We start from the raw sequence: 25,281 nt of genomic DNA, 5'->3' as shown, positions 1-25,281 counted from the left end.
AGTTCTCAGTGGGGCTTTGGAAAGAGGAATTCGTCCTTTTGTGTCATAGGCACTGAGGAGCAATTGAAGGGTCGACATTCAAAATATGCCTAGAATTAGGTCACTTCTTAACACCTTGTAAAGGGCGTTTAGCAGGCAGGTGATGTATGTAGGTTTACCAGCAAGACCAGTGGTGCACGGCCGTGGAGTAGCGTAGGAGTGGAGAGGTGTTGTCACCCGATCTGGTTCCAGTTCTAGGTCTAGTGCTCGGAGCTTAGACCTGTCGTGGAAGCTCTTCGTGCCTCAGTTTTCTCAGCACTAAACAACCGCATTGTTTTCACAGGATTCTGCTGGAACGCTCAGGAAGAGTTGGTGCAGTTTTGAATGATCTGTGTGGATTACTATGAGCACACATATCACTGTGGGGCCCAGTGCAGCACTGGGTGGGGTGACAGGGAGGAGGTGTCAGGGGCAGCTTTGAGGCCTTCGTCTGGGTTTTGCCTAACTGTGGTCTTCTGTTTTCTTTTCACGGAGATTCCCAACTTCTCTGAGCTTTGATGGGGTGGGACGTGGGAACTCTACACAGGGAGGGTAGTGGAGCTGGAGTTTAAAAATAGATGCGAAAGAGCAGGAATCGGGTGGCAGGAAGGCTGATAAACTTTTGGGTTAGGTATTGACTTTTTAAGCCCGCGTCGGGGCTCTGCAGGACACTTAGGTACAGCAGCAGATAATCAAGTTTGCGCGTTTGATGTCTGATGCCGCTGTTATTTAATGTTATCATAGCCTCAGCCGTGTTAGTAGAAGATACCCGAGTCCATGTGTATCCACTGTTAAAGTCTATATGCTTTGTTTAATGCTCACTACACGTCAGTGCTAAGTGTTTATGTGTATCACCCCCTACATCAGAAACCCTTTAGAGACAGCGGCTACCAGCACTAGCGGATGAGGTGACTTCAGCCTCAGAAAGGTAGATGACATGCCCAAGATTATGCCCAGACTCCGTACAGCCCGGTTTCTAATCATTTGTCTGTGACGCCAAAGCCTGTGCTTTTCCCACAATAATATAGAGCCGTTCTAAATAATTAGTATCACTTTCAGTTTGAGATTAATGAGATAACATGGAAATGCTCTGAAAAAGTCAGGGCGTGGAAAACCGTCTGCCCTCGAATTATAAGCTGTGGCTCGCGACTCCGAAGCACGTTACAGGGTAACTCGTGTCCTCAGCTTATTAACTTGATACATGGCAGTGAAGTTTGGTTTCTGCCCGATCCACAGTATGAGTATCGTGTCCTGAACATGTTTAGGAATCCAAAATATTATCTCATGGAAGGCGCATTAATGGGCAGTCAGGCCTCCATGCAGGAATAGAAAAATAATAAGGGAAACTGAGCACGGAGTCTAAAACAAAGCCACACGGATAATGTCACTTGACATACGGCAGAGGTGACACCCGGAGGTGGGGGAGAGTGGACTTTTTAGTCAGTGATGAAGGGACAGGGACTTACCCATATGGGGATAGGGGGTGTGGTTTGGGTCCCCCCAAACCGACCCCTAGTGGATTGAACATGGAAGTGGGAAGGCAGAGCTGTGACGTTCTCAGGACAAATAGCAGAGAACAGCTGTGAGACCTCAGACCCCTTAAAGACAGACAGAAGTATGGCCCACAAAGGAAAAGCTTGAAATTCAACCACATCACAGCGAAAGGATGGGGCGCTTGTAAACGAGAGTGGAAGCCTACACACGCGCCCCAGGCTGCAGACGGGGGGAAGCTCTTAGGGACACAGAACACTGTCCAGGTTCAGGAGCTGAAATATGTCCCAACGTAAATCAGTAGTAAGTGAAAAACCAACACCTGATACACAGGTGGGCAAATGAAGAGAACAGATATTTTATAAAAAAGCGAGTGAAAACGGCCCATGAGCTTGAACTGCGTTCAGCTTGATTAGAAATTAGGGAACTCTCACGGAGACCCCAATGACGTATGCTTTGTCCCTCATCAGCATGGTGGGACTTGACATCACGACACAAATTCTTAGCGGGGTGGGGACGACGGGATTCCTGAAAAACTGCTTCGGAGCAGGCACCTCTCTGAGTGTTTGGGGAAGGGCGGGGCCCGCAATGGCACGTGTCAGGGATGGGCAGCTGGCTCCAAGCTATACAATCAGAGAACCTCCTACACCTTTGTGCTAGGAGCCGTGTTCAAAAGTACCCGTAGAAGAAATCTTTGTAAAAGTGAAAAACCAGGCAGAACCCTCCCACCCCCGCCCCCAAGTGTGTATCAGCAGGAGAATGGATAAGCCGTAGAATATTTGTTGAGTGGAATAGTATATCACTAGTAAAAGTTAAGTAACTCCCCCTACCTGTGTCCACGTTAATGAACCTCAAAACACAGTGTGGGAAGAAAAAAGCAACTTGCAGATTTATATATATATGGCATGGGTGTGTGTGTGTGTGTGTGTGTGTGTGTGTTGTATGATTCCATTTATACAAAGTTCAAAGATTGGCAAAACTAAACGGTATTGTTTACGGACGTGTAGTCTGGTGGCAAAACTACTGAATTAAAGAGAAAAAGATTAAATCAGAATTCAGGGTTAGTTGCTGCCGGAGGAGAAGAGCAGAGGGAGGAAGGGGCAAATGCCACCGGCCGTGGGGCAGGGGCATCTGGGATCAGTCAGCATTCTAGTTCTCGGCCGGGCCGTTGCTCTTTAAACTGCTCAAACCATGTAAACTACATCTCACTATGTTTAATAAAAAAGGGGCAAAACAAATGCATGTTGTTTTTTTCTTCAGTGTTTGTGTTTCTGTCCCATAGTTTAGATTCATGTTCTAAAAAAGAAGATACGCTTTCCTGCAGAAAATATAGAGATGTAAATTCATTCGTTACATAATCTCAAAAACGTTGTCAGGATTCGGAATGAAAGGGCAATTCAAATGACTTCTAACTCGAGCTGCGTTTCGATCTGCCTGTGGTTTAGTACAAAGGGTCTGGTCTCTGGACTTGGGACCACAGACCCAGCTCTGCCCCTTAGCCTGTTTTGTGACTTTGGAAAAACCCTGCCCTCTCTCAGCCTCAGCCTCTCCCCCTATAAAATGGTGTCATATTAACCCCTCCCTCACCAGATGGCTGTGGGATGGGGTACGAAGTCCGTGAACGGGAAGGTGAAGTTCAGGTGTAAGTTAGAAGCGCGTGGGAGGTCAGAATCCCAGGCACCCCTCTGCTGCTGCGTGCCCTTGTCTGCCCATATAACCACAATAGGAGTTATGTCGGCCGGATCTGCCTTGGAAATTGCGCGACTCTCTTTCAAACCATACAGATTCCCTAAGTGGGGGTAGATGGGAACACACATCCCTAATTCGTGGTCCTGTTCCCCAATACTCTTGTAGCAATGTCTCAGTCTGTGAACTAGTCCCCCCAGGCTGGCAGGAGTTTTCCCTTTTGGCTGTCACGACAGGCACCTAGCAGCTCCTGCCTTTCTTTACTCTGAGCTGCTCCCCAGAGGGGGACACCGAGGAGGAGAAGGGTGCTCAGCCCCCCAGTTTCTGGCAGCCCTCTGGCAAACGTGGTGTTAATATACATTCCTTAGGTTTGGGAGAGACACTTCCACTGAGAAGTCCCTACCCCACAGGGTTCCTGCAGTGAGTCAGGTGGGGCTCAAAATGGGCCCACGCCTCTGACAGTAAAAATGCACGGTCCCGTCCAAACCTTCATACCCCCCCCCCCCCCCCGAACACACACGCAGCCACGAAATGGGACCTGTGTCCTCCCAAGCTGGCACTGGCCAGCGTGGCAGGCGGCGTGTACGTGAAACAGTGTACACAGTGGCGTGTGCATGAAGCCACTCAGAAAGAAGCTGCAGACAGAAACTTCCCACTTAGAACTCTGCTTCTTCCGTAACCTTATCAAATGGGATCGCTGAGTATCGTGAGACACAGGAATAAAACAAGATATAGACAAGCTTTGTAAAGAGCTGGTGTTTGAGATTAAATTCTGAAACGAGCTTACCTTTCTTCTGCATGACTTGCCCCGTTGACTTTTTAAAAAGAGGACCTGAAACAAACAAACAAAAAAACACCTATCTCAGTAAATCTTGGTTTTAGAAATCCATTAACAGCGAGGATGCAGAAACCAAGCAATGGCATAATACCGAGGAGGAAAAGATCAGGGGTTGTAAATTTTCAGGCCATCTGTACACGAAGTACAGTGATGAGTGAATCATACATCTCGGCTGAGTGGAAATCGTATAAGCTCCTGCTCTTTGGAGCTGGCTGTAAAACCTCGAATGCTCAGTAGTACAGGCAAAAGCTCTCAAGTTTTTTCCTAACTACTTTAGATGGAAAATAAAAATGTTTGTAGCTTAAAAAATGAAACTGAGAAATGTAGGAGAAAAGACAATTTTTTTTAAAAGAATGGCTTTTATTATTGACTTTTTCTGAGTTAGACTTATTTAATATACTGGTAGTGACATGCAAACCACAAATATATAAGGATTTTTCTTAAATGTCTGTAATAGAAACAAAATGATGTCTTCACATTTAATATAACTATTCTATCAGTTCTGCCAAAGTACTGAGGTGGCTTTTTTTTTTTTTTTGGTACGATTTATATTCCACCTGCTTCCCAAACAGATTTGCAGTTAGACTAGGCTGACTTCTGAAGATAAGAAGATTGTATCCAGTGGAATAAAAGAAATGTGCCTTGTTAATGGGGTTATATGTTTCTGAATCAAACACAGTACCGATAGCTTCTGCAGTGGTAACAATAGCGCTCAGACAGTGGCGGTTGTAATTGTTTCATCCTTTCTCTCCTGTAGTTCTAACCTTTCCATGTTTGCCATAGAACAGCTGTGCTGCAGAGCCAATTTCATCAGCTGACAGCCAACGCAGCATCATTAATGCGATCTCAGAGACGCCCAAGTGAAGTTAGGGCCTGAGTCTTTTATACCAGAGGCTGCTGTGACTTTTGGGGCTCAGCGGAGACTGGGCTGCCCTCGCTAGCGACCTCATAATTTCCAGAAGCAGGTGGAGGTGGCAATTATAGCTTCGGCCACCATCTTGAACTTTCTGTAGTAAGTGATGAATTGCAAATGGCTAGACCCTACGCACAACAATAAACCCAAATAAATCTTCAATGTGTAATAATGACAAGACGGGAAGACTGGCAGCTATAACAAGGCTTCTGGTGTCGCCCACTTCACTGTGGCCTTGATATCCATCATTATCAGCCCGAGCCAGCTCAGGAGCTGGACAAGAAGGTCCGAAGAAGGATGAGTTGTTTGCGCTGAAGCGTCCAGTTGGTCCCATCTGGACGAGAGTAAATGGGATTTTTTTCACCCGCTCACTGGGCCAGAGCTGTCCATCATCGTAGGCAGGTATCTGATCACTTCATGCTGTGGGACAATATGGCTTTCCACTGCTCGGCTCTCTCTTGGTAGTTCAATGTAACATTTTCGCCCCGTCTGAAGGCTCCTGGTCACTTCTCAGTTACACAAAAATGCAGCTCTGTTTGCAAAACGGAGCTAATGTTATTTTCCATTCCCGACAAATGACTTCTCAGATGAGCACGTAATTTTAACACAGCCTGAATCACAGTTGAAATCTGTGCCTTGGATCGTATGAGGTTATGTTGAGTAATGTATATTTTCTTCAGCGTAATATAATTTATTATTAATTCTGAAGCAGTCCTAAAGACAATACAAAAAACTGTGGGGACTTTGAAATTATTCGTAAGGTATTGCCTAAATTCCCTAAATACTTTACTATTGTTGACACACACACGCACACGCACACGCACACTCTTGATAATAACAGTGTGTCCATGACATTTCTGTCAAAATTAACCCAAAACGGTGTGATTTAAAATGAAGCCATGTTCACTTGAATGGCTGTGATCAGATTAATCAACACGATATAATTCTTGCAATGACTGTTCTCCCCTTTAGAGGCAGATCAAATTTTTTTAAAGTCAGAACCTTCGTTTATGATGACCACATAATTATACATTTTCTATGTTGTCTTTATTGTGATTATGTTTTTAAAATAAAAATTTAGTAGCTGATAGGTGATCAGTTTCCTTCTCTATCAACCACAGACACCTTTAATAAAGATTATAAACATTCTCTTAGTGTGCTTTTATTACCTTTTTTTCTATTTATTTTCCATCTTTTCAGGAAAAAGATCATATAACTATCTCTGAACATGTTAGACGTGGCGTTGTCCTTTAAAAAAAGCGAACTCATTAACAATCGACAGTGGAACCCTTTGCTCATTTTTGCTTTGATTTATGGTCCTCTTTCTGTTATTATTACACCCATACATATTTTTAGCTAAACCAGTAATTATGTCATTCAAGTTCACTTTAACTCCTGAGATGTCCAAGGTTAAACGTCCGCGGTTTCCGTGTCTCCCCAGCGCACCTGACTTGCTCTCGCTCACTTGTATTTCCTTCCCGGTAAATCTCTCAGCCCAGAGGCCCCGGACTCATGCAGATTTCTTTGCATCTTAGTGCCTTGATGGAATAACAACTTCCAGTTTCAGAGCCCGAGCACACTGTGCTTCCTGTCTGCAGACCTAGCATCCCCCTGTCGTGGCCGCGCGGAGATACATGTCAAGAACACTGTTTTCTCGTATTGGAACTGAGGCCGTTTGCTTTCGGGCCGTGGGCAGTTTCAGCCTATTTTTGGAAGCCCTCTGCGGCCTGGCCATCCGTCCTCACATAATTTATGGTGGCACGGGAGCATCTGGGCCTCCCGTCCCTGCGCAGCGGAAATCCTGGGGCGCACGCTGGCTCTTCCTCGTGCCCTCCCGGGGCGCCCTCGCTGCCTTTCCTGCCTCGGGAGCAGACAAGCCAGCGCAGCGTTTGTATTAGGCGGCATACACCTTCAGCCAGACATGTTAGTACATGCGATGACGTAATTACGTGTTGAGTAGTATCCATATGGATACGGATATGTCCTACGAACCTGCGTAAGAACCTAATGAACAGCAGTTTGTTGAGGTGTCACCTGTATATGTAACAGCTGATTTCTTATTGAGGTTGTTTCAGCACACACACACACACACACAAAAAGGAATATATGAGGTTTTATTCATATACATTAGGCTGAGCTATTAGTATGTCAGTATTTTCTTTAGGTACTTCACATCTAGACATATGGCTTATGTTAGAAGGAGATATTATTAAACAATTTGTCTGAATCTGTTAATAAAGCCCTTGGCATTTAATGCTGAGAAATATTACTAATGGCATCCAAGACTATGATGACTGAAAATTAAATAATTTAAATGCAATTGGATGACATTATATGATTGTAGTTATCGAGTGTTCTTCAAGCATTCAAGTTATTTTACTTACTTGCCATTTGACCCTATACAAGTTGCAAAACTCCTAACTAAATCCTAGTTTTCCCTTTGTAAAGTGGGTCAATAATAGCCCTTCTCTTGTAGCCTTTTATTGTGCTCATGAATGTAAATTGTTGCATGATTTCTGGCACAACATTTTCAAGAAGTGTTAGACAGTATTGTTCAAATACCACATTGGTGTTTCTGTGTCTTCGTTTAGGGTTCAGGTTGCTAATGGAGTAGGCAAGGGGGACTTTTGGGGCCCTGTTTTCAAGGTTCAAATGGAAAAGAACAGCAGTCTTGAATTTTTGAATGCATTACCCTAGAGCAGTGGTATGAACTTCTCTGTGCATCAGAGTCACTTGCAGGGCTTCTTGAATGACAGGTTGCTGGCCACTCCCCCCTGCCCCCCCCCACCCCCCTACACCACCGGGTCTCATTCAGAGCCTCTGGGTTAGGGGCTGAGGATTTTCAGTTCTAGCTAGTTCCCAAGTGATGCTACCGCTTACAGGAACCCTGGTTTCGTGAGACTCTTCCCTAACTGACACAGAGTGAAATGAACGCATTCATGACACCCTGCCTTTACTGTTTGGTGGCGCTGGTGCCAAGCAGAGAGCCCATGCCACCTCCGGAGAGCACAGACGTTGTCTACTGGTTAGAAATCACTTTCTGTTTCTGACCTGACCAAATTTATGCTCCTGACTGGGCCAGGTGTCTCTCTATTTTATTCACCATGAAAGAGAATTTCCTGTTTTATTTCCTAAGAAGGTGGGGGTTCTAGAATGAGTTTGATTAAAATAAAATTTTATTTCAACGAATGAACTTTTTAGAGATTTATAGTATAACATATGTGTGTGGAACCTTATCTTTCCAGGTCAGCAAAAATTCTCCATGAAATCTACGGTCGTCTGCTGTGTAATCACGCTCAGCTAGACATCCCTACATATACTTAAATACTTTTATATTAGTATAATATACAACTATAAAAATACAGCTCACTATCACAGCCTTTTTATTGCTTAGACTGAAAATATTTGTTCATTAAGATTACATAAAGCAAGACAGTCACTTTTGACTGGCTAATAGAAGTAAAAAATGGTTTTAAAATAACGTGAAAAATTACTTGATTTCTAGTTCAACGTCAGCTACTTTAGTTTTGGAAATAAATTTTACTGTTCGAGTTTCCGTTTTTGAAGTAGGCTGTTAAACACTTTTTATTTATTGATAGATTTTTGTTCAGTCTTTTTTTTTTTTTTTAATCAAGAAGGTAACAAGAAAACGTGACTTTCAGTTGTGGATGAGTATCCTTCACTAAAAAAAAATCACAATTAATGATGGTAACATAATCAGTTGGCCTTTAAACACTATCTCGGATGGCTTTATCTTTTTCATGTGATGACTGTTGGTCTCTCTTCATGGGAATGGCAACGTTGAGGGCAAGGGCTGTTTTATATCACGACTGTGTCCCTGCAGCCACATCACTGTCCAGCGCTGAATGGCTACCCACAAATACGTGGTGAATAAAGGAATATTAGGAAGTACTGTTGTTGTTGTGTTTTCTTGGGCACCTAGTCTATGGTAGGTCTTTTGCTAGGTATTTATATATGTCTTCACTCCTCATCCCAGCCTATAAAACTACATATTCTTAATCACTGAGGAGCCTGGGGCTTGGAGAGATTAGAAGCCCACCCAGTGTCACAGCTCCAACTTTGGCCGCAGAACCTAGGCCTTGCCGCTGGACCATGCTGCCTCTAAGGCCCGTATTCCGGGGGGTAAGATGGGAGCATGTGTAGTATTCAGGGAGAGAGGAACGGAACACGTACGAGGTCGGCCTTTCGGAAGACAGGCAGCCGAACCTGGGGAAGAGACAGGTACTCCTCCCAGAGCTCTCCCATTAAAGAAGTAATCAGGAGGAAATGAGGTTTGATTTTGTTTGCACATCATTTAAAGCAGTTGGCATCCAAGTAACGCATGATTTTTGCACCCCGCTAACCGGTGTACCTACGTGCCGCGAACATTTTCAGTAATTAAGCTTTTCCTGTTTTCTAACTCCCATGAATTTGCATAGGACAGGTTAGTTTCTAGATTCGCTTGCCGATTAAGAAATCCTCGTGGTTTGTATAGGTTCCTTCCCTCAATGACTTATCTCAGTTGGCTCTTCGTTTATTCCGTACGTAGCTCTGAGTAGAGCCATCTTCCACAGGAATGGGAGTGACCAGTAACTGCTGATTGGCTGGAGAATGAATGAGCCAATCAGTGAACGAATGACCTGAGGCCATAAGCATTCCGTGAGGTCCCTTCAAACGACGTCCGTGAGCTGTAGCTCAGATGCAATGGGACCACTCACTTGTATCATCAGGTCAGAGATGGAAAAGGAAGATATCAAATCAAATAGACTTCTCATGGGGTCCTGATCTTCCTATACACGGCAGCCGGAATGTCGTAAATGCTTCTGGAGCATCTTCATCCCACAGCAGCATTTACCGTCTTCATTTCCCAAATGTTAGGTAGGACTGACAGCCCGCAAATCCATTGGCTAATAGTTGAGGCAAAAAAAAGGTGGGGGGGGGGGGAGAGTCCATAGCCTGAAGGGAAATATGAATTTGTATCAAATTGGAAAAATATCTTGAAGTATTTATCCGAGTTACCAGTTATCATTTGGTCATTAATTGAGATTAATCAAAATAAATCTCACATGGTGCCTTGTCCACAATCAGTGTAGTTGAACGCCGAGCTGGGGAGACCTGGGGAGGCTAAGCCAAGTTAAGCGTTTTGAAAAGAAGAGGCTTAGGTGCTGTTAGACAAAGCTTGTATACTGTGTTTTTTTGGACTATAAGATGCACCCCGCCAAATTTGGGAGGAAAATGGGGCTGTGTCTTACAGTCCAAATGTAGCTTACCTGGCTCGCTGCGGTGGGCAGGGGAAGGGGGATAGCGGCAGTGGTGGAGAGGGTTTTTTTTTTTCCTATTTTCCTCCTCTAAAACCTAGGTACGTCTTATGGTCCGGTGTGTCTTATAGTCCAACAAATACGGGGTATAGAGAGGAAGAACAAGCGGTTGTATGCAAAGACCAGTCTTTGTTTGTGCCCATCAATTACACCTCCATGGGCGTGACGTCAGTGTTGAGCAGGAACGACACAGCTGGATCACAGGGCATGCTAATAAGGGAAGAGGGAGATTTGTCTGTCACCTGGGAAACTCCATTCTGCCCAGCTGGAGTGCCTACAGCATAATTTACATAAGAGGTTTTAACACTTGCTTCAGGTTGAACTTGGATGCACTCGCCTTGCACCGTACCACCTCCCTGAAAGGTCTGTGTTGTGAACTTGCAGGTTCTGTAATGAATTACTCAACCCACTGTCCTGCTCATACTAGTGATAAATAAATATTTGTGTGAGTTAAGAAAAAAGTTGGATTTTTTCCTATAGATGAGCTTTTATTTATTTATTTATTTATTTACCCTCACATGAAGACATTTTTTCATTGCTTCTAGAGAGAGGAAGGGAGGGGGGAGAGGGGAAGAGGGAGAGGGGTGAGGAAGAGAGAGAGAGAGACAGACAGATATTGATGTGAGAGTGAAACATCAATAGGTTGCCTCTAGTACGCGCCTGGACCAGGAATCGAACCTGCAGACTGGGTATGTGCCCAGACTGGGATTTGAACCCGTGACCTCTTGATCTACAGGACGTTGCTCCAACCAACTAAGCCAGACTAGCCAGGGCTGTGCTTTTAACTATTGCCAATTTTTAGGGTACTTATGAGGTTGAACAGAGTGTGGAAGCTTAAAGTTTATGATATTGTCTGTTTTTTTTTTAATATAGGCTACATTGTAGAACTTGCTAAAAAAAATGGAAAGATTCTTTTCTTCAGATCAAGGACTTTTTGTATCAGGCTTTGAGAGACTTGACTTGTCAGACCCCTAGTGACTCACAAGACTGTGCTTTTAACTGTGATGACAGGACATCTGTACAGTAGATTTGAGACTGCAGGGGCAGAGACAAGGGCACTGCTGATTTGTCTTAGGAGGCTCAGGAGCCTCAGCACTTCTTCCTGCGGAATTTCCATGCGTTGAGTGGAATCTGCGATCTGTGAAGCAGCGTAGGTTTACCGGGGAAATAAGGTTACAGTTCAGAAGAAATCGACAGGGTTTTCAGCCTGAGTCATGTTTTTCTTTTGTCTTAAAAGAGCAGACCTTAGAAGGATGGAGGAGGCCCTAGCGGTATGGTGTTGGTGCTATAAGGAGTTAAGGAACCTGATTCGAATTTGCCCGTCAAGGAAGTTATTTCCAAAGCTACAGGTGGATGGATTTGTCCCAGAATTGCTCTGACGTGTCTAGCTTTGTGGCCAATGTTGGCATCCAGCTGGATCCAAAAACCAAGTTATAGTAAATCTTTGTAGGGGGTCCTATTTCATCTTCATCGATAGAACAACAAGGGTATATTTTGGGGTGACTACCCCTGGGGTAGGTCTGAAGGGAGAGGCTGTGGAAGCAGAGATTCTAGATGACAGTCATCTTTTTTCTTTTCTTTTTTCTTGCTGCTTCTCACCTTTAGCTACATAATCCTAGCAACGATGACTTCAAAATTCCTAGATGCTAGATTCCTCACTGCTAGAAATCGGAATGCTTGTTCCTACCACTAATTTCATTAAAGGCTTATCCTGAATGTTAAATCAGAGTATTTGCTGAAACCCGTTTACCACTGGAATGGCTCAGAGTCTGCTCATAAGCTGGAATCAGAACCGATCCGAGAGCAAGCAGCAAGCACTATCATGCAAGCGCCGTGCACACCAGTGTAACGAAGGCCGAACCACGGCCTTACTGTTGGGAGAGGAGTAATCACGGCTCTATCCCTTTAAAAAAAAGAACCTACATTTAAAAAAAAAATTGACAAGCTATTCTTCGTCACTGCTATCAGTATAAAAGTCCACTTTCTTCCCCCCACCATCATGGAGTGTTTTGTGGAAAAGCCAGGGGCTCTGACACTTCAGGGCAATTATACACCTTCCTTGGCTGCTTCTCTGGGAAAGGAAGGGAACAGCCCGAGGCCACCTGTGCCACCAGGCGGCACCAGGCAGCCTGCAGAGGTGGCTTAGCTGCAGGGCCATCTGCTGACTTTCTGTTGGTCTGTTTTTCCTTCCGTTTTCCTTCTCCCCCACCTTGCCTCCCTCTCTCCTCCCCTCCTTTCCCTTTCCCTTCTTTCCTCCCTAAAATTTCATTTTAAAGAGCTCTGGAACCCCTTTGCGATTGTACCATAATCAACTGTGCCTTCCTTGTGAGCCATAAAGGTGAAGCAAACTATCGACTGCTAAATAGCGTAACCCTCAGAAACTTTTTTATTAAAAAAAAAAAACCTCCAAAGGAATGTAATTTTAATTTAAATACTGAAGAACTTTAGTTTGTCTCTGATATGCCGATATTTATCCTAAGCTATTTTTATGTTCAACAGATGAACCAAAACTGGGTGATTATAATGAAAGTAGTGGCCATTGCAACAATACAGCTGGCATAGATGCGTATTCACTTAGTTTTTATATAAATTTCCAGGTAAATTGTAGAAACAATCAAGAAATCAAATCTTTCAGGGCTACCCTATTGCCACTGTTTCCTATGCATTGAGGTTCCTACCACGGCCATTACTGTAAAACGCTCCCTAAGTACATAAAGGTTCTGATCGTTAAGATTTTTATTGCCAGCCACACATACAGAGCTGCAAATTGCCTTGTTTCAGATTTATTATGTATTACTCCAGAAATTCTATAAAGATCAAAAGAACTGATTACAATGTTGACCTTTGCATTAACTCATCTGAATTTAAATTCGAGTGTTTGATTTGGGAAAATAAGTCCATTTATCATGGGTCTGCTACCGAGGGGGTGTGCAGCCCTGATTGGGAGCACTGAGACCCAATTTATTTATTGAGCGTGGGCCTGAAAATTGTTTGTAGGACAAGAGGAGCCGAAGGCTGACCTGCCGCGGTGGCGCGCCAGGGGACCCACGTGGACATCGCCCTTTTCCAATCTCAAGTGGTCAGTCTGTTTCCATCTCGTGACTCTCCAGGTATTCGACTGAGCAGATACAGACTGTTTAAAAAATATATAAACTATTCTTTGATTTAAAATTAAGGATCCTTCTTTTATTGAGAAAATAATCGTTTTCAACCTGGAATTTACATTTTGGAGGAATATTGAAATGCTTCTCATTCTGAAATGAAATTAGCCTTTATATTATACTTGAACTCACTCTTATCCATGTCCCCCCCCCCGAATTACTAAGAAAAAAACTGTTTGGAGTAATATCTTCCTGTGTAGAATTACAGCTTTAATTAACTTTCACCTATTAAACTATTCAGTTTTCACCACACGAAAGTCCTAACTGTACACTCTTGTGCTATATCCACATCTACCCCCCAAATTGCATCTTTCACCCACATCGATGAGCCTTCTCATCTGCCCTCAGGTGGGCAGAGCATTCTAGAAAGTGATTTGATAAAGCGAGGGTCGATGGCAGTCAGCACAAGGCATCGGCATGAATCTACCCCTAAACAGCCACGCTTTAGTGACAGCAGAGCATTCCTCGCAGTGTGGGAAAGTTAGGGTCCAACACCGCAAAGCAGAGAGATGATGGGCACAGACTTGGCCTGGAGGAACCTGAAGAGCCTGCTGGTAAAAAAGCATCGTTGTGGGTTAGGATTTACGCCCATCTTAACACTTAAGGGTCAGCTCTTCTGCTCCTTGTGGTGATTAACCCTCCGACCCAGGTCCCGCTCTGAGTGGAGAGGCCAGGGTATTACCATTGGCTAAGTTTCGGCGGGCAGGCTGGAAACAACTAGAGTAGCCCCTTGACGTTTGCGACAGAGTTGTCCTGAGACATCCATGTGCTACAAATGGGACGTGTAACAGAGCGCATTATTCTCCCCATACGTCCAGTCAAGCAAAACTAAAAAAACCTAAGTGACCCTTCAGGCCATTAAGGATTCTATAAACACAAGGCCTAAGTATTTGGAAAGCTGTTAAAATGAATTCTGCCCCCCCCTAGTAAACTCCATACCGCATAGCAACATTGCTGGGGTACCCCAGACGATGCTGTGGGATGAAATTCCTGTATCACTGTCAACTGAACCTCCTGGAATAATCCACATCATTGAGTAGGAAAGTTGTATTTCCTTTTTTTTTTTTTTCTTATTTAGTTTAAACCGGCACTGAAGTCCTAACTGGTTTGGTTCTGTTGAATATTTTGGTGAATTTGACTCTTTGTCCTACCATCATTGGTGTGTAAGTTTGGCCTCATTTATTGTAATGATGATTCTTTCACTTCTTGCATTTTAGTATTTCTGAGTAGCATCAGGATATTGTAGACGGGCGGAAAATATCACTCTGGGAAGCTGCAGTAGTTTAAATTGGGAGAGATAAATAAGCGACTTGGCCTTAACTATAATGTTTGGCAGGGTTTTTTTTTTTAATACTAATGCATCATTGTTAGGAATTACCCAATTTTATGTATACTTTAACTAAGTATACATAAGTTTGCTTTGCTCCGGAGCCCAGAAAGTTTGTCCTGCGTGTTGATGGCACGTGTGGGTTTGAAGTTGTGCCAACGGTCGCTGTCCAAGGTCGTGGTGACAAGCCACATGCCCAGAAAGTTCTGCAGGGTCTGCATTAAACCGTGCAAAGGACCAAAAGTAAAAAGTACAGTGAATTGGGGAAGAAAGAAAGGTGGGTCAAGAGATAAGGAATAAAAAATCGGAAACCACTTGGGAAACCTGAAATCAAGAGTTAAGGAAGTGCGTCTATTGCTCGAGTGTGTGGTTGGCGGCTCCTTCCTTTCTCGTGGTGTTTCGTGCCTGTTCGCGGGACACCGAACACCCACCCGAAACTGCAGTCAGGGGTCCATTCGTTCAGCCAACAAACACTGCAGGCACTTCTGTGGATACGTGAGATGCATTTTTGAACAGTCTTTTCTTTTTGGCTTTGACTTAATTATGTACATTAACCTAAGAAGAAAGCAGTGTCACCTCAATGTCAAGAACCCACCCATTCAGGCTGAGGAGATGGATACTTGACAATGAGGTAATAGTCCAGTAACAGCAGAAGTTATTTTTTCCTTTGGACTAAGTCAGGGCAGGGAAACTCAACCCTGGCAACAGAGGAATGAAGAGCCCTGCAAGCGTGGTCTGAAGCGAAAGGTCGATCTTGTCGGTAAAGCCAATCGGGGCTGCAGAATGTAGATGTGCTGCTACTACTGACAACCGCTAGCATCTCCTGAGCCCTTACTGTGTGCTTGGCAGCCTTCCCAGCCCTGGACATGACCTGATCAGTATGATTCTCACAGAGACCTGTGAGACAGGGCTCACCCTTCTGCCATCGCCCTTTCACATACTCATAAGGCAACAGAAGCAAAATAACCTGTAGAGCTAGAAAGTGGCAACACGAGAATTGGTTAGGGCTGTACGCTAACCAATGCTGTGGTCATGTGACATCCAGTCCCCTACTGAGTACTGGATGAGAGCCAAAAAGGTCCAGACTCAAAGGAAACAACGGATTGTTGCTTAGTCCAGCCAATGGCGGCTTCAGAAGGTACCAGTTGTGATCTTGTATTTTCTGTAGATCTCCTGAATTTCTTCTTCACAGATCTAAACAGTGTAGTAAGCAGAAGAAGTGGCTGAAAGCAGTGGGGTTTGCTGCTTGGTGTCGGGTCCGTGCACCCAGACCTGTGGAGTTGGGCAGAGTGCGGTGCATCAGTGTTCCACGGTCGACCGCGCTGGACAATCTCGTCATCCCAGACCCCAGGGCCGTGGCGCTCTGCTTAATGCTTCTGGGGTAATTCTAGAGCAGCTGGTGCTTCTCCAGTTGTTCAGTTATGTTGATGCTTGGATGCTACCAGCGCTTCATGGACAGCTTCTTCTAGAATGAATTTTAAGAACACTTAACACCCTGCCGTATTCTCGGAGTGCACGCTCATACTTGACAGCCTCCTTTCTCTCTCGAATTCTTTTAATAGTGTGCTGCTCCAGAAAGATAATTCAGCAATTTTCTTCTCTTTTCTTGTACTCCTTTTTTCCCCTATTACTTTTGACCAACTTGAGTGAAAGTGAGGGATTCATTAAAGATAGTATAGCATCTCTTTTATTTTCTATACTTGAAAAATTGTGAACTATTCTTTATGCAAAACACCTAGTAAATTATATTCATTCACTCGGTTTATTCTCTGCCATATGTCCAAATGTTATTTTTTGTACTATCTAATTTTATGAAACTGTTATTAGAACGGTTTTTACTATACAGATGGCAACATGGCTTGGAAAACAACACATCCAGGCTTTCGAAAGACTGTGTAGTATGTAGCCTGTGTGTGAGTTAATTGGGGTATACACTGAGTTGTTTCACGACTATTGCAAAATGCTAGTCAGCCGTAGTGAGCAATACCTCTGCTTTTGACTAACTGCAGGCGTGGTTCAGTGCAGGCGTATACCAAGTTCGGTTGGTGATACACCAAGTTCGGTTGGTGACGCAACAGTGAGTTGGACAGTAGCCCCGGCTTTCAGGAAGCACATGTTCTTGCAGAGGAGACAAGTACAAAACTGTGTCGTGAGGCATCCTGTGAAGTGACATCAGAGAAACAGAGGGATTCGGAGTGGAGAGAGCACCTCTGGTGTGTGTGGTTGCAGAAGCCTTCGAGGTTTCCCACTGTTATTGTGTAAAATCAGAGGAAGCCACTGTGTGTGTGTGTGTGTGCGTGCATGCGGTTGGGCGTGGGAAGAGGTACATTCTCTTTATTGCTTGAATACCATGTATTTGAGCGGTCTGCTAATTCAAGTTTCTTTTAGGCTCTTAGAATTGGCAAATCAGCTGTAAAACATTCAATTTAGAGGCCATTTTCATAGATAAGATACTTAACTCTATTTTATTTAAACTCATGACCTTTACACTAATTGAAAAGCATCAGAAAAGCAGCAGCCTATGTAGTCACTAATAATGTCTTTGTGGAAATTGCCGAGTTAAGTTTCGTGATTTCGACTGGCCTCCGTGTAGTTTCAGCGTAACGTGCAAAGCAACTCTTCTTTGTAATTCAGTGTGTTTTGAATATTAACTATGTGTCTGCATTTCTGATATGCTCATGAGAGACAACTGCTCGTCTGACTTTTGTCCCCCGCAACCGAGACTATGTCAGGTCACTCACCGAACAGAGGGACGACAGCCCCAGGAATGAGTTCCTCTGACAGTACCGTTCCTCAGCGGGCATTTCCTCCGCGTTTCCAAATTCCACCAGCGCTATCAGAACCCCGTATTCCTGCCCAGACCTCCTGTAGTATCGACGGTGCCACCTTATTATTGAGATGGTATCTTGCATTGGACTTTAAGACAATTAATACAACTGACGAGAGTCGATAGACACTGACCTACGTACATGACAGATGACCTCATTTAATCCTCATAGTGACTATAAAATAGTGTTACTTTTGTCCTTGGTTTGTAGATGAGGAAGTTGAGTCTGTCACAGAACTGAAATGTAGACGAATCAGGACTTGGACCCAGGCAGGTCAGCCCCAGTGCTCACACTTTTAACCACTGTGCTGTTCTCTTCCTACGCATAACGTCATGCTGGAGAAAACCGAGGAACTTCTTAGATTCTCGTGTGTTTTGTTAGAGCTGGTGGATGGCTAAACCCATCTGTGGCCCCCGCCCTGACCAGCGAGAATTACTGCTAAGATTCCACGATGCCGTGCTTCCTAACCTTACCGTAACAATAATGTCTTGTTACAATTGACTTTACAACCTGCAGGTTGAAAAATATGATACAACATTATGTGGAATTTGGTGTGAAACAGTGGGAAAGCTTAAACTAGTCAAGTACTTAATGCTTTTCTTACTTGTGGGTCAGATAGACAGACTCTCATCTATTCCATTGTAAGGGTAACTCTTCTATTAATGAGTGTCTTTTAAAGGGTTGAGGTCGGTTTGTAAATGTAGCGCAGCAAAAGAAAACATGGCTTCTTTATTGCCTACATCCGATACTCCTCCTGAACATCCCCAGTGCGGGGAAGGAGTGCATGGGATGCAGAGCAAGAGCCTTTGCCAGTTAGCACATTTCAGTGTGAAGTGTTTCTCTGGGCAACTAGCCTGCCCGTAACAAACGCTCGGCCTCGATGCTTTCCTCCCCTTGCCCCCATCTGCTTCTCTCCAAGGTGACAGCAGGGGCTCGTGAGCCCTGTGGATGAAGGGGTTGACCTTAGACCCACGCACCAGCCTACTGTCCTTGCTAGTGTTCCGTCTGTGTGGGTCTCTGGCCGGCTGGCCTGGTCTCAGCCTTGGCTGCACATTCATTGGTGTGAGTCTGGTTCCGTTTGGCCTTGAAGGTATTTTGCTGGTGCCCATTCCTGATGCCTGTGGATTCCAGTCATTTGCCTCTGGCCTCCAAGTCCCCGTACTCCTCTACATCCCAAGACTGTGCTCTCACATGGGTCCCCCTGTTGCGTCACAGAGACCCCTGTATCAGCTGTCAACACACGCAGGCCACAGGGGACCATTGCTGTCCCTCAGGCTGTCTGCATAGCCCTCTCCATCCCCAAATGCAGCACCTTCACTCCAGTGCCGGGCAGAGTGGGCTGGGTGCCAGCTTAAACGTGGGGTCCCTCCCAGAGCCTCGCCTCCTCTCCAGCTGTGCCTCAGTTTCCACACACTTCTGTGATCTGCACCTCGCTTTGCCCAGAGGGGTGGGGGGCAATTAAGGACACTGGTTTCTAACTTACACACTCGACTCCAGCCTCAGTTTCCCTTCCAGTGCTCCACAGGAGCTAGAAGGGGCAGGAAGCTGAGGCCCAGCCACAGCAGGCAGGAGGGGCTGCCTCTCCACGCTGTATGTAAATTTTGCCTGCCTCCCCCAGGCTCTGGTGTAGGAACCCCAAAGCAACTAGGGGGAGGGATTTGCTGAATGTCATAATTATCCTCACTGCCATGTTACCCCCGACCTCTGTGACTACCAAACAAACAAAAAATCACATGCACCAAGCTTTTTAGTATGTTGAAAATCTCATTAGGTATGAAAACTGTTGTACTCTTTTCTGTTTTTAACTTTCATCCTTAATATAGTAGACTCTGAAGAAGCTAAGTTCCAAGAAGAAAACATTTTCTAGATTCTGTTTTGTATATATGTGACACCTTTTTTTTTTTTTTAAACTTTTGCAGAATTGTGAGAAATTGGAGGGAAGGCTCCAAAACCCCCACTAGAATGTTTAATTACCTGAAATTCCTTCAAATAGTTGAACCTTACTTTTAAAACCATCTTGAACGTGCAGAGAGCTAAAAGGATTTTTATAAGCAGATTCCCCGACAGGAGCCACGTTACGTGCTATACATTTCAGGCTAATGATAAGGGTTTCCTGTGGGTCAGTGGGTCGCGTCCCAGCGGTGTCTGGTGAGATGGAGGGCTATCTCCTCTGTCAGCCAGCCGGGCCGGTGAGCAGTTTTGAGCAGGCAAGATAATGGGACGGAATGCTGAAATGAGGGTTGAAATATACTGGCAATTGTCACGTATGAGAACAATAACTTTTTAAAATAAATGTAGTCACCTTTTGACATCAGTAGGCATATTGGATAACTTTCAATGGGAGATATTTTAAGTGGATAGGTTGGGCAGTGTATAAAGTGAATCATATCATTTTATGCTTAAATAGATTTAAAAAATACAAATTCTATCACACATGAGATTTTTGATTAATAAAAAGCTCCAGAGCAGAAATGGAAACCTGTGTTTGGGGAGAAGTAATTTTTTCTCTTCTCTGTTATGATTACTGAATTAACATTACTTAATACTACTAACATTTCAACTTCTTAATTGCTGTTTTAAGTTTTGAATATGAAATTACTTCTACCCAAACACAGGTGCAATAATAACAGGAATCTTTAAATCTCTTTGCTGTATTATGTTTCCAGGACGGTATCTTCATAAACCAGTATTCATTAATGCCTTTTTAAAAGTCACACATTCTTTAAAGGAAGTTTGATTTCGTTTTTTTATTTCCCTGCAAAGTCATCTTACCAAACCTAAACATACACTTAATATTGAGAAAAAGTTTGTGGATGTGCGTGTCCTGGACCTCGAGAAAACATTTATTTTTACACGTAGCTGTGAAGTGACTGAAATAATGCGCGTTTTCTCTGTCACAGCATGGAGATTAGAATTTTCGGGGAGGTGGGGGTTGCGAGTACAGTGAAGTGGGTCGCGGTGGGGTGAGATGGTAGAGTTCCCCGGCACCGTTGCAGACAGGTTGTGTTTATTGCTTCGGCATGTACTCTCACAGGAGGCAGGTCTTCCGGCACCACGGGTTTTTATGTGGGCAGGCGGGGCACAGGCTCACCTTCCTGAAGCCCGCAGGGCTGCCAGCATCAGAAGCGAGTGACTTAGGAAGCCTGCGGTCAGCCAGCAGAGGCCACTCACAGCTTGCTGCTGACGCCGGGCGTCAGCATGGCCTGCTTCTTTCATCACGGCGGCCACCGTCCCGAGCTGGTTAATTTTCAGTTTCTCACTCAAGAATAATTACATCATGTGCTGTTGCAAAAAAAGGTGTTGCTGTAGTTTTCTTAATTATGTAGATTATTCTTTTCTATAGAAGTATTTAGATTATTGTGAGTGTCTACCAGAAATGGGAATTCATTCACTTATTATTAGTACCATTATTCTAATAGGCCAACAATTCTAAATTCTTAGGCATTAATGCTGACTTATTATTGACTAGGAAGACGATGGTTTAAGGTGAAGATTTAAAACAATCGCATTGTTTAGTTTCAGACTGAAAATGTAGCTGCTGATGTTTTATGTGTGTGCACCTTCGTCGGTGTAGTCTGATTGGCATTTTGACAATTCTTTTAGAGAAACATAGGTGCTACTGTTAGGTGGAAATGTACTAAGATTACTTCCGGATTACCTGAAGTCTGACTTCATCGCTACTTCACTGGGACGCTGGGACGCCGGCCCCTCAAAGGTCAGCATCTCCCCTTGGCCGCACACAAGTCCTGCTAGGAAGGCTAATCCCCAACTGAAAGGAAAGCTTTGTGCTCTCCGTGCTTGATTCCTTCTGATTTTTTTTTTTTTTTGGCTCTTTATAAAACCTTTCTGGTTTAAAGGTATAATCTCGCATTCACATCGAGATCTGTTTTTGAAAGAAAAACTGGTCCGAGTTCTCTAATCGTCCACGTTCCCTCCCATGTTCTCATTATGAAAATGTTCCCTCCTCTCTCGCACAGGTTTTCAGGGGTTTACTGCTTCGACTGTAATGACTCGCCGCGGTGCCATTTGTCATTCTCATTAGTCTGTCCCTGACACAGGCTGACACCCCTGTCTGAGCCGCCAGGCTCACTCTACTTAAAATCGCCCAAGGGTTACCCTAAAGTTACAAGTAAGGACCATGGCGTCCTTGGATGTGCAATTCTAGGCTGAAGATTTTCCAAGAGTATAAAAGAGCACCCCCCACCTTATCCACAGGGCCTGTGCCCCAAGACTGCCCCTGGATGCCTGAAACCGCGGGGAGTACCAGACCGCATACACACACGTGCCTATGACAGAGTTCAGTTTACAGGTTAGGCACAGTGAGAGGCTGACAACAGTAACTAAGACTGAAATAGGAGCAACGGTACCAATACACTGTCATAAAACCTATGTGAATGTGCGCTCTCTCGCATTCTGCCCTGGATCTGCCACCCTGTACTCACCCTCTTTCTTGTGACAGTGTGTGACACTCGATGCCGAGTGAGGAGCTGAAGGGAGGAGAGTGCCATGGGCACTGTGACGTAGGCTGCTACAGAGGTGACATACACAGCAGCACTCGGACCCCCTGGCCGTCCGTCTGACAGAGGGGTGATCCCTGTCCACCTGGGCAGGCAGGCTCAAGGTTTCATCATGGTACTCACACCGGGGCGCAATCTAAAACTTGTGAATTGTTTACTTCTGGAATTTTCCTGTGATATTTTTGGGCCATGGTTGGCCGTGGGTAACTAAAACTTGCAGAAAGAGAACCGGTGGATCGGGGGGATTCAGGCCAGTCCCCAAACACAGAAAACTTTTGCCTGGGTGTATGGGCCTTGGCGTAGTCCCCTGTCGGGGGAGAAGTGGTAGGCTGTGACAGGACCCGTTAGGTTCCAGTGAGGTTCTGCTTTGCCTTTGTGACCTGGGGCCTGTGCCCTCAGCCTGGTGAATCTCAGTTTCATATGTTGGAGAACAGAATCCATTCACTTTTGCCACCTTGCCTGTGAAAACACCTTATCTGTAGGTAAGAGCTACAAAGAGTGGCAGTGTCGTTCTCATTCACAACAACAGTATTTTTACTAGTTATATTGATTCTTGATGGTCTTGGGTGGTCATTATCACACTCTTCATTGTTGGTTCATTTATGCTTCCATCCCTCCAGGGAGGATTAAAAATTGCTTAATAAAAATAGAGACGATTTGGAACCCTTAACCTTGACACATGGGTAAAAAACATCATCAGATTCACCCACTGAGTTACATCCACTATGTTCTGTCGCTTGACAACGTGAAGGCTGGGAGTGGGTGAGGCTGCAGAGGTCCTCTTAAGAGGGGTTTTTCCCTCACGGTCTTGCCAGTGTGAGCTCGGCTGAAAAGAGCAAGGTTGTTGGTCAACGTGTGTATATTAAAAAATGGGGGAAATGATGAAAACTGCATGCCTTTTTGTAATGCTATTAGATGCTATAAAATTTCAAATGCTGAGGCATTTTCTTAGTTGGAAAACCAACTTACAGTGTACAACTTTAGTAATTGAGTAGGACAGTTTTTGAAATGTCAGGAAATTCCGTTGTCCTCCTTCCTAAATGTTCCCCCCAGGAAGACACTGTCTGAAGCTAAGAATCCTGGTCAGTAAGGACCGTGGTGAGCTTTCCCTGGCGTTCACGTCTTCCCAGGCCCACATCAGCCTTCTGCACGCACCTGTTCCTTTTCAGTTTCTTGAAGCCAGAGAGGGGGATTTCCCTAGAGCACTGTACAAATCCACACTTTACTTTAATAGGAATCTAGACAAATGATGTTAAGATCCGAATTGCCACATGCATGACTTACCAGTATTTTTATTCTTTAAAAAATATACATTGGAATTAGATAGGTTCCTTAACTTAAAACAATGTGGCATCAAAAAGATTAGTTCACAGTAACAATGTAACTACAATTACCCCCATTCCCATGTACCACGTACAAGATGGTAAATTTAAACATCATTCTACATACACAGTAGTTGTATCAAATGGAGCAGCTTTTGGTTCGGAACAATGAGCAGGTACTGCCTGAGGAGCTGGAGAGGGGGCCGCACTGGCCAGTGAGGATGCGATCAGAGAGTGCTTGGCATGCATTTCTCATTAGGTTTAATCCGACGTCCGGCGGAGAGCCGGGGACGGCTCTGGGATGAGGAGACTGACATGTGAAAAGCAGCGATTTAGCGAAAGTTGGATGTGGCAAGGGGGTTATGATGGATTGGAGCAGGGAGAGAGAAACTGCACATGACTCCCTTCTCAGAGATGATTTCTGTCCCCTTCTTCCTCTTACATCAGGTAACCGCTTTGTTTCCCTTTAATCTGATAAATGATACCCCTCTATGCGACCCGAATTGTCATTTTCTTGGCCTTTGCCTTAAAAGTAATTCTAAAGTAATTTTTTACTTTTTTGTTTGTCGCTTTAGAAGTAATTCTAATGTTATTTTCTTGGATGTTTTCCTTCCCCATATAGATTGTGCCTTTTGTGAATTGTGACCGTTCTGTAATATTATATGTGAGAATAGATGACACAGGAAATATTTTATTCATTCTCCCGACTGTCTTGTAACAGAACTTTTCCAACAATTTATAAAACTCAGGTATTCTCGTTTGAAATACTTTTGGAGACTCTTTCTTCCTCTATGTGGGGTTAAAAGGTAAATACTTCATTCATTCATTCTAACAGCTATTCATTAAAATCAATTACTGCTAAATACTCACAGTATTATTTTCCTAGGCTTGTTGTTTAATGAAGATAACTGTACAGACGAGCAACTACAAGTTTTCTTCCACCTCTTTGCTCTCCTCCCCTTACTTCCTACCCCAAGGGTTCAAAGTCCTATTTTCAAGCCCATTTTTGTTGAGTTGTTTTCCTTAATATCTGTCACATGCATTTGACTGACACGTTTGTTGAAAGTACCAGGGGGCCTTCACTGCAGAGCCTACTAACCTGTGAAGGCTTGTTTCTCTCTTCAAAGAAATGGAGTCAAGTTAATAATAGTCCTTCAGAAGCAGGAGACTTCTGGGCCCTGACAAACTGGCAGGGAGTCTGCGGCCAGGCCTGCCTCCAGCCTGCGGCCCTGGCAGGTCTGACGGGGCCAGGCCTCACAGAACTGAAGGGCTTTCTTGTGAATGGCAGCCCGCCACCCTACGGGTTTGTCAGTGTAGACCCCGAAGCAGAATAAAATGGAACTGGAAGTGAGGGCCAAGGTGAAAGGTAAGGGCCGTCCTCGAGGGAGAGCAGGAAGGATGGGGCTTAGTGCACGTCTGTGGAGACACGGCCTTCCATCAGCTCACGCGAGGCCTCCTCATCATTGAGAACACGAGCAGAGTGTCATCCATCCTGAACAGCCTCGTTACTAACCCCAGGGGACTGCTGGGTTTCAGAAAACTTGCCCTGATTTGGGATGGGATGCAGTGGGTCCAGTAGCAACCAAGTGACAATGCCATCCTGTAAGGGCAACGGTTCTGTTTCTCTTCTGAGGAAAAGTCTAAAATTGGTATTAACAAATCAGTGATAGAAAGAATAAGAAATTGCTTTTCATGGATCTGACCAAATTGGAAAAATAGGTATTTTGTCATCGGTATCATTTAGCTGGATGGCCCATATATTGGTGCTTGTGGACCTTAGGAATTTCGATGGTACTCATACTGCTCTTATTAAATTCGTCTCTCTCACGTCTACATTCCCATTTTCTGAGGCTGGTAACTTG

General features: G+C 44.5%; 1 protein-coding gene across 11 annotated transcripts in view; it reads left to right on the top strand.

Moving 5' to 3' along the window:
• GPATCH2 (G-patch domain containing 2) overlaps positions 1-25,281 on the top strand; it is a 126,386-nt gene that overhangs the window by 49,667 nt on the left and 51,438 nt on the right. Inside the window, exon 6 of one of the 11 annotated variants that reach the window (XM_045184541.2) lies at positions 13,262-13,368. The exons of the other annotated variants lie outside the window; for them this stretch is intronic. Within the exon in view, the coding sequence (XP_045040476.2) occupies positions 13,262-13,366 (105 nt within the window). The 3' untranslated portion in view covers positions 13,367-13,368. Of the gene's footprint in view, positions 1-13,261; positions 13,369-25,281 lie in introns of those variants that run through there. 11 annotated transcript variants of the gene reach the window in all.

The sequence above is a fragment of the Desmodus rotundus genome, chromosome 10 (genome assembly GCF_022682495.2).
Source record: "Desmodus rotundus isolate HL8 chromosome 10, HLdesRot8A.1, whole genome shotgun sequence".
NCBI classification, from domain to species: Eukaryota; Metazoa; Chordata; class Mammalia; order Chiroptera; family Phyllostomidae; genus Desmodus; species Desmodus rotundus.
The sequence above is the reverse complement of the archived record's forward strand: the minus strand, read 5'-3'. Positions and strand labels throughout refer to the sequence as shown.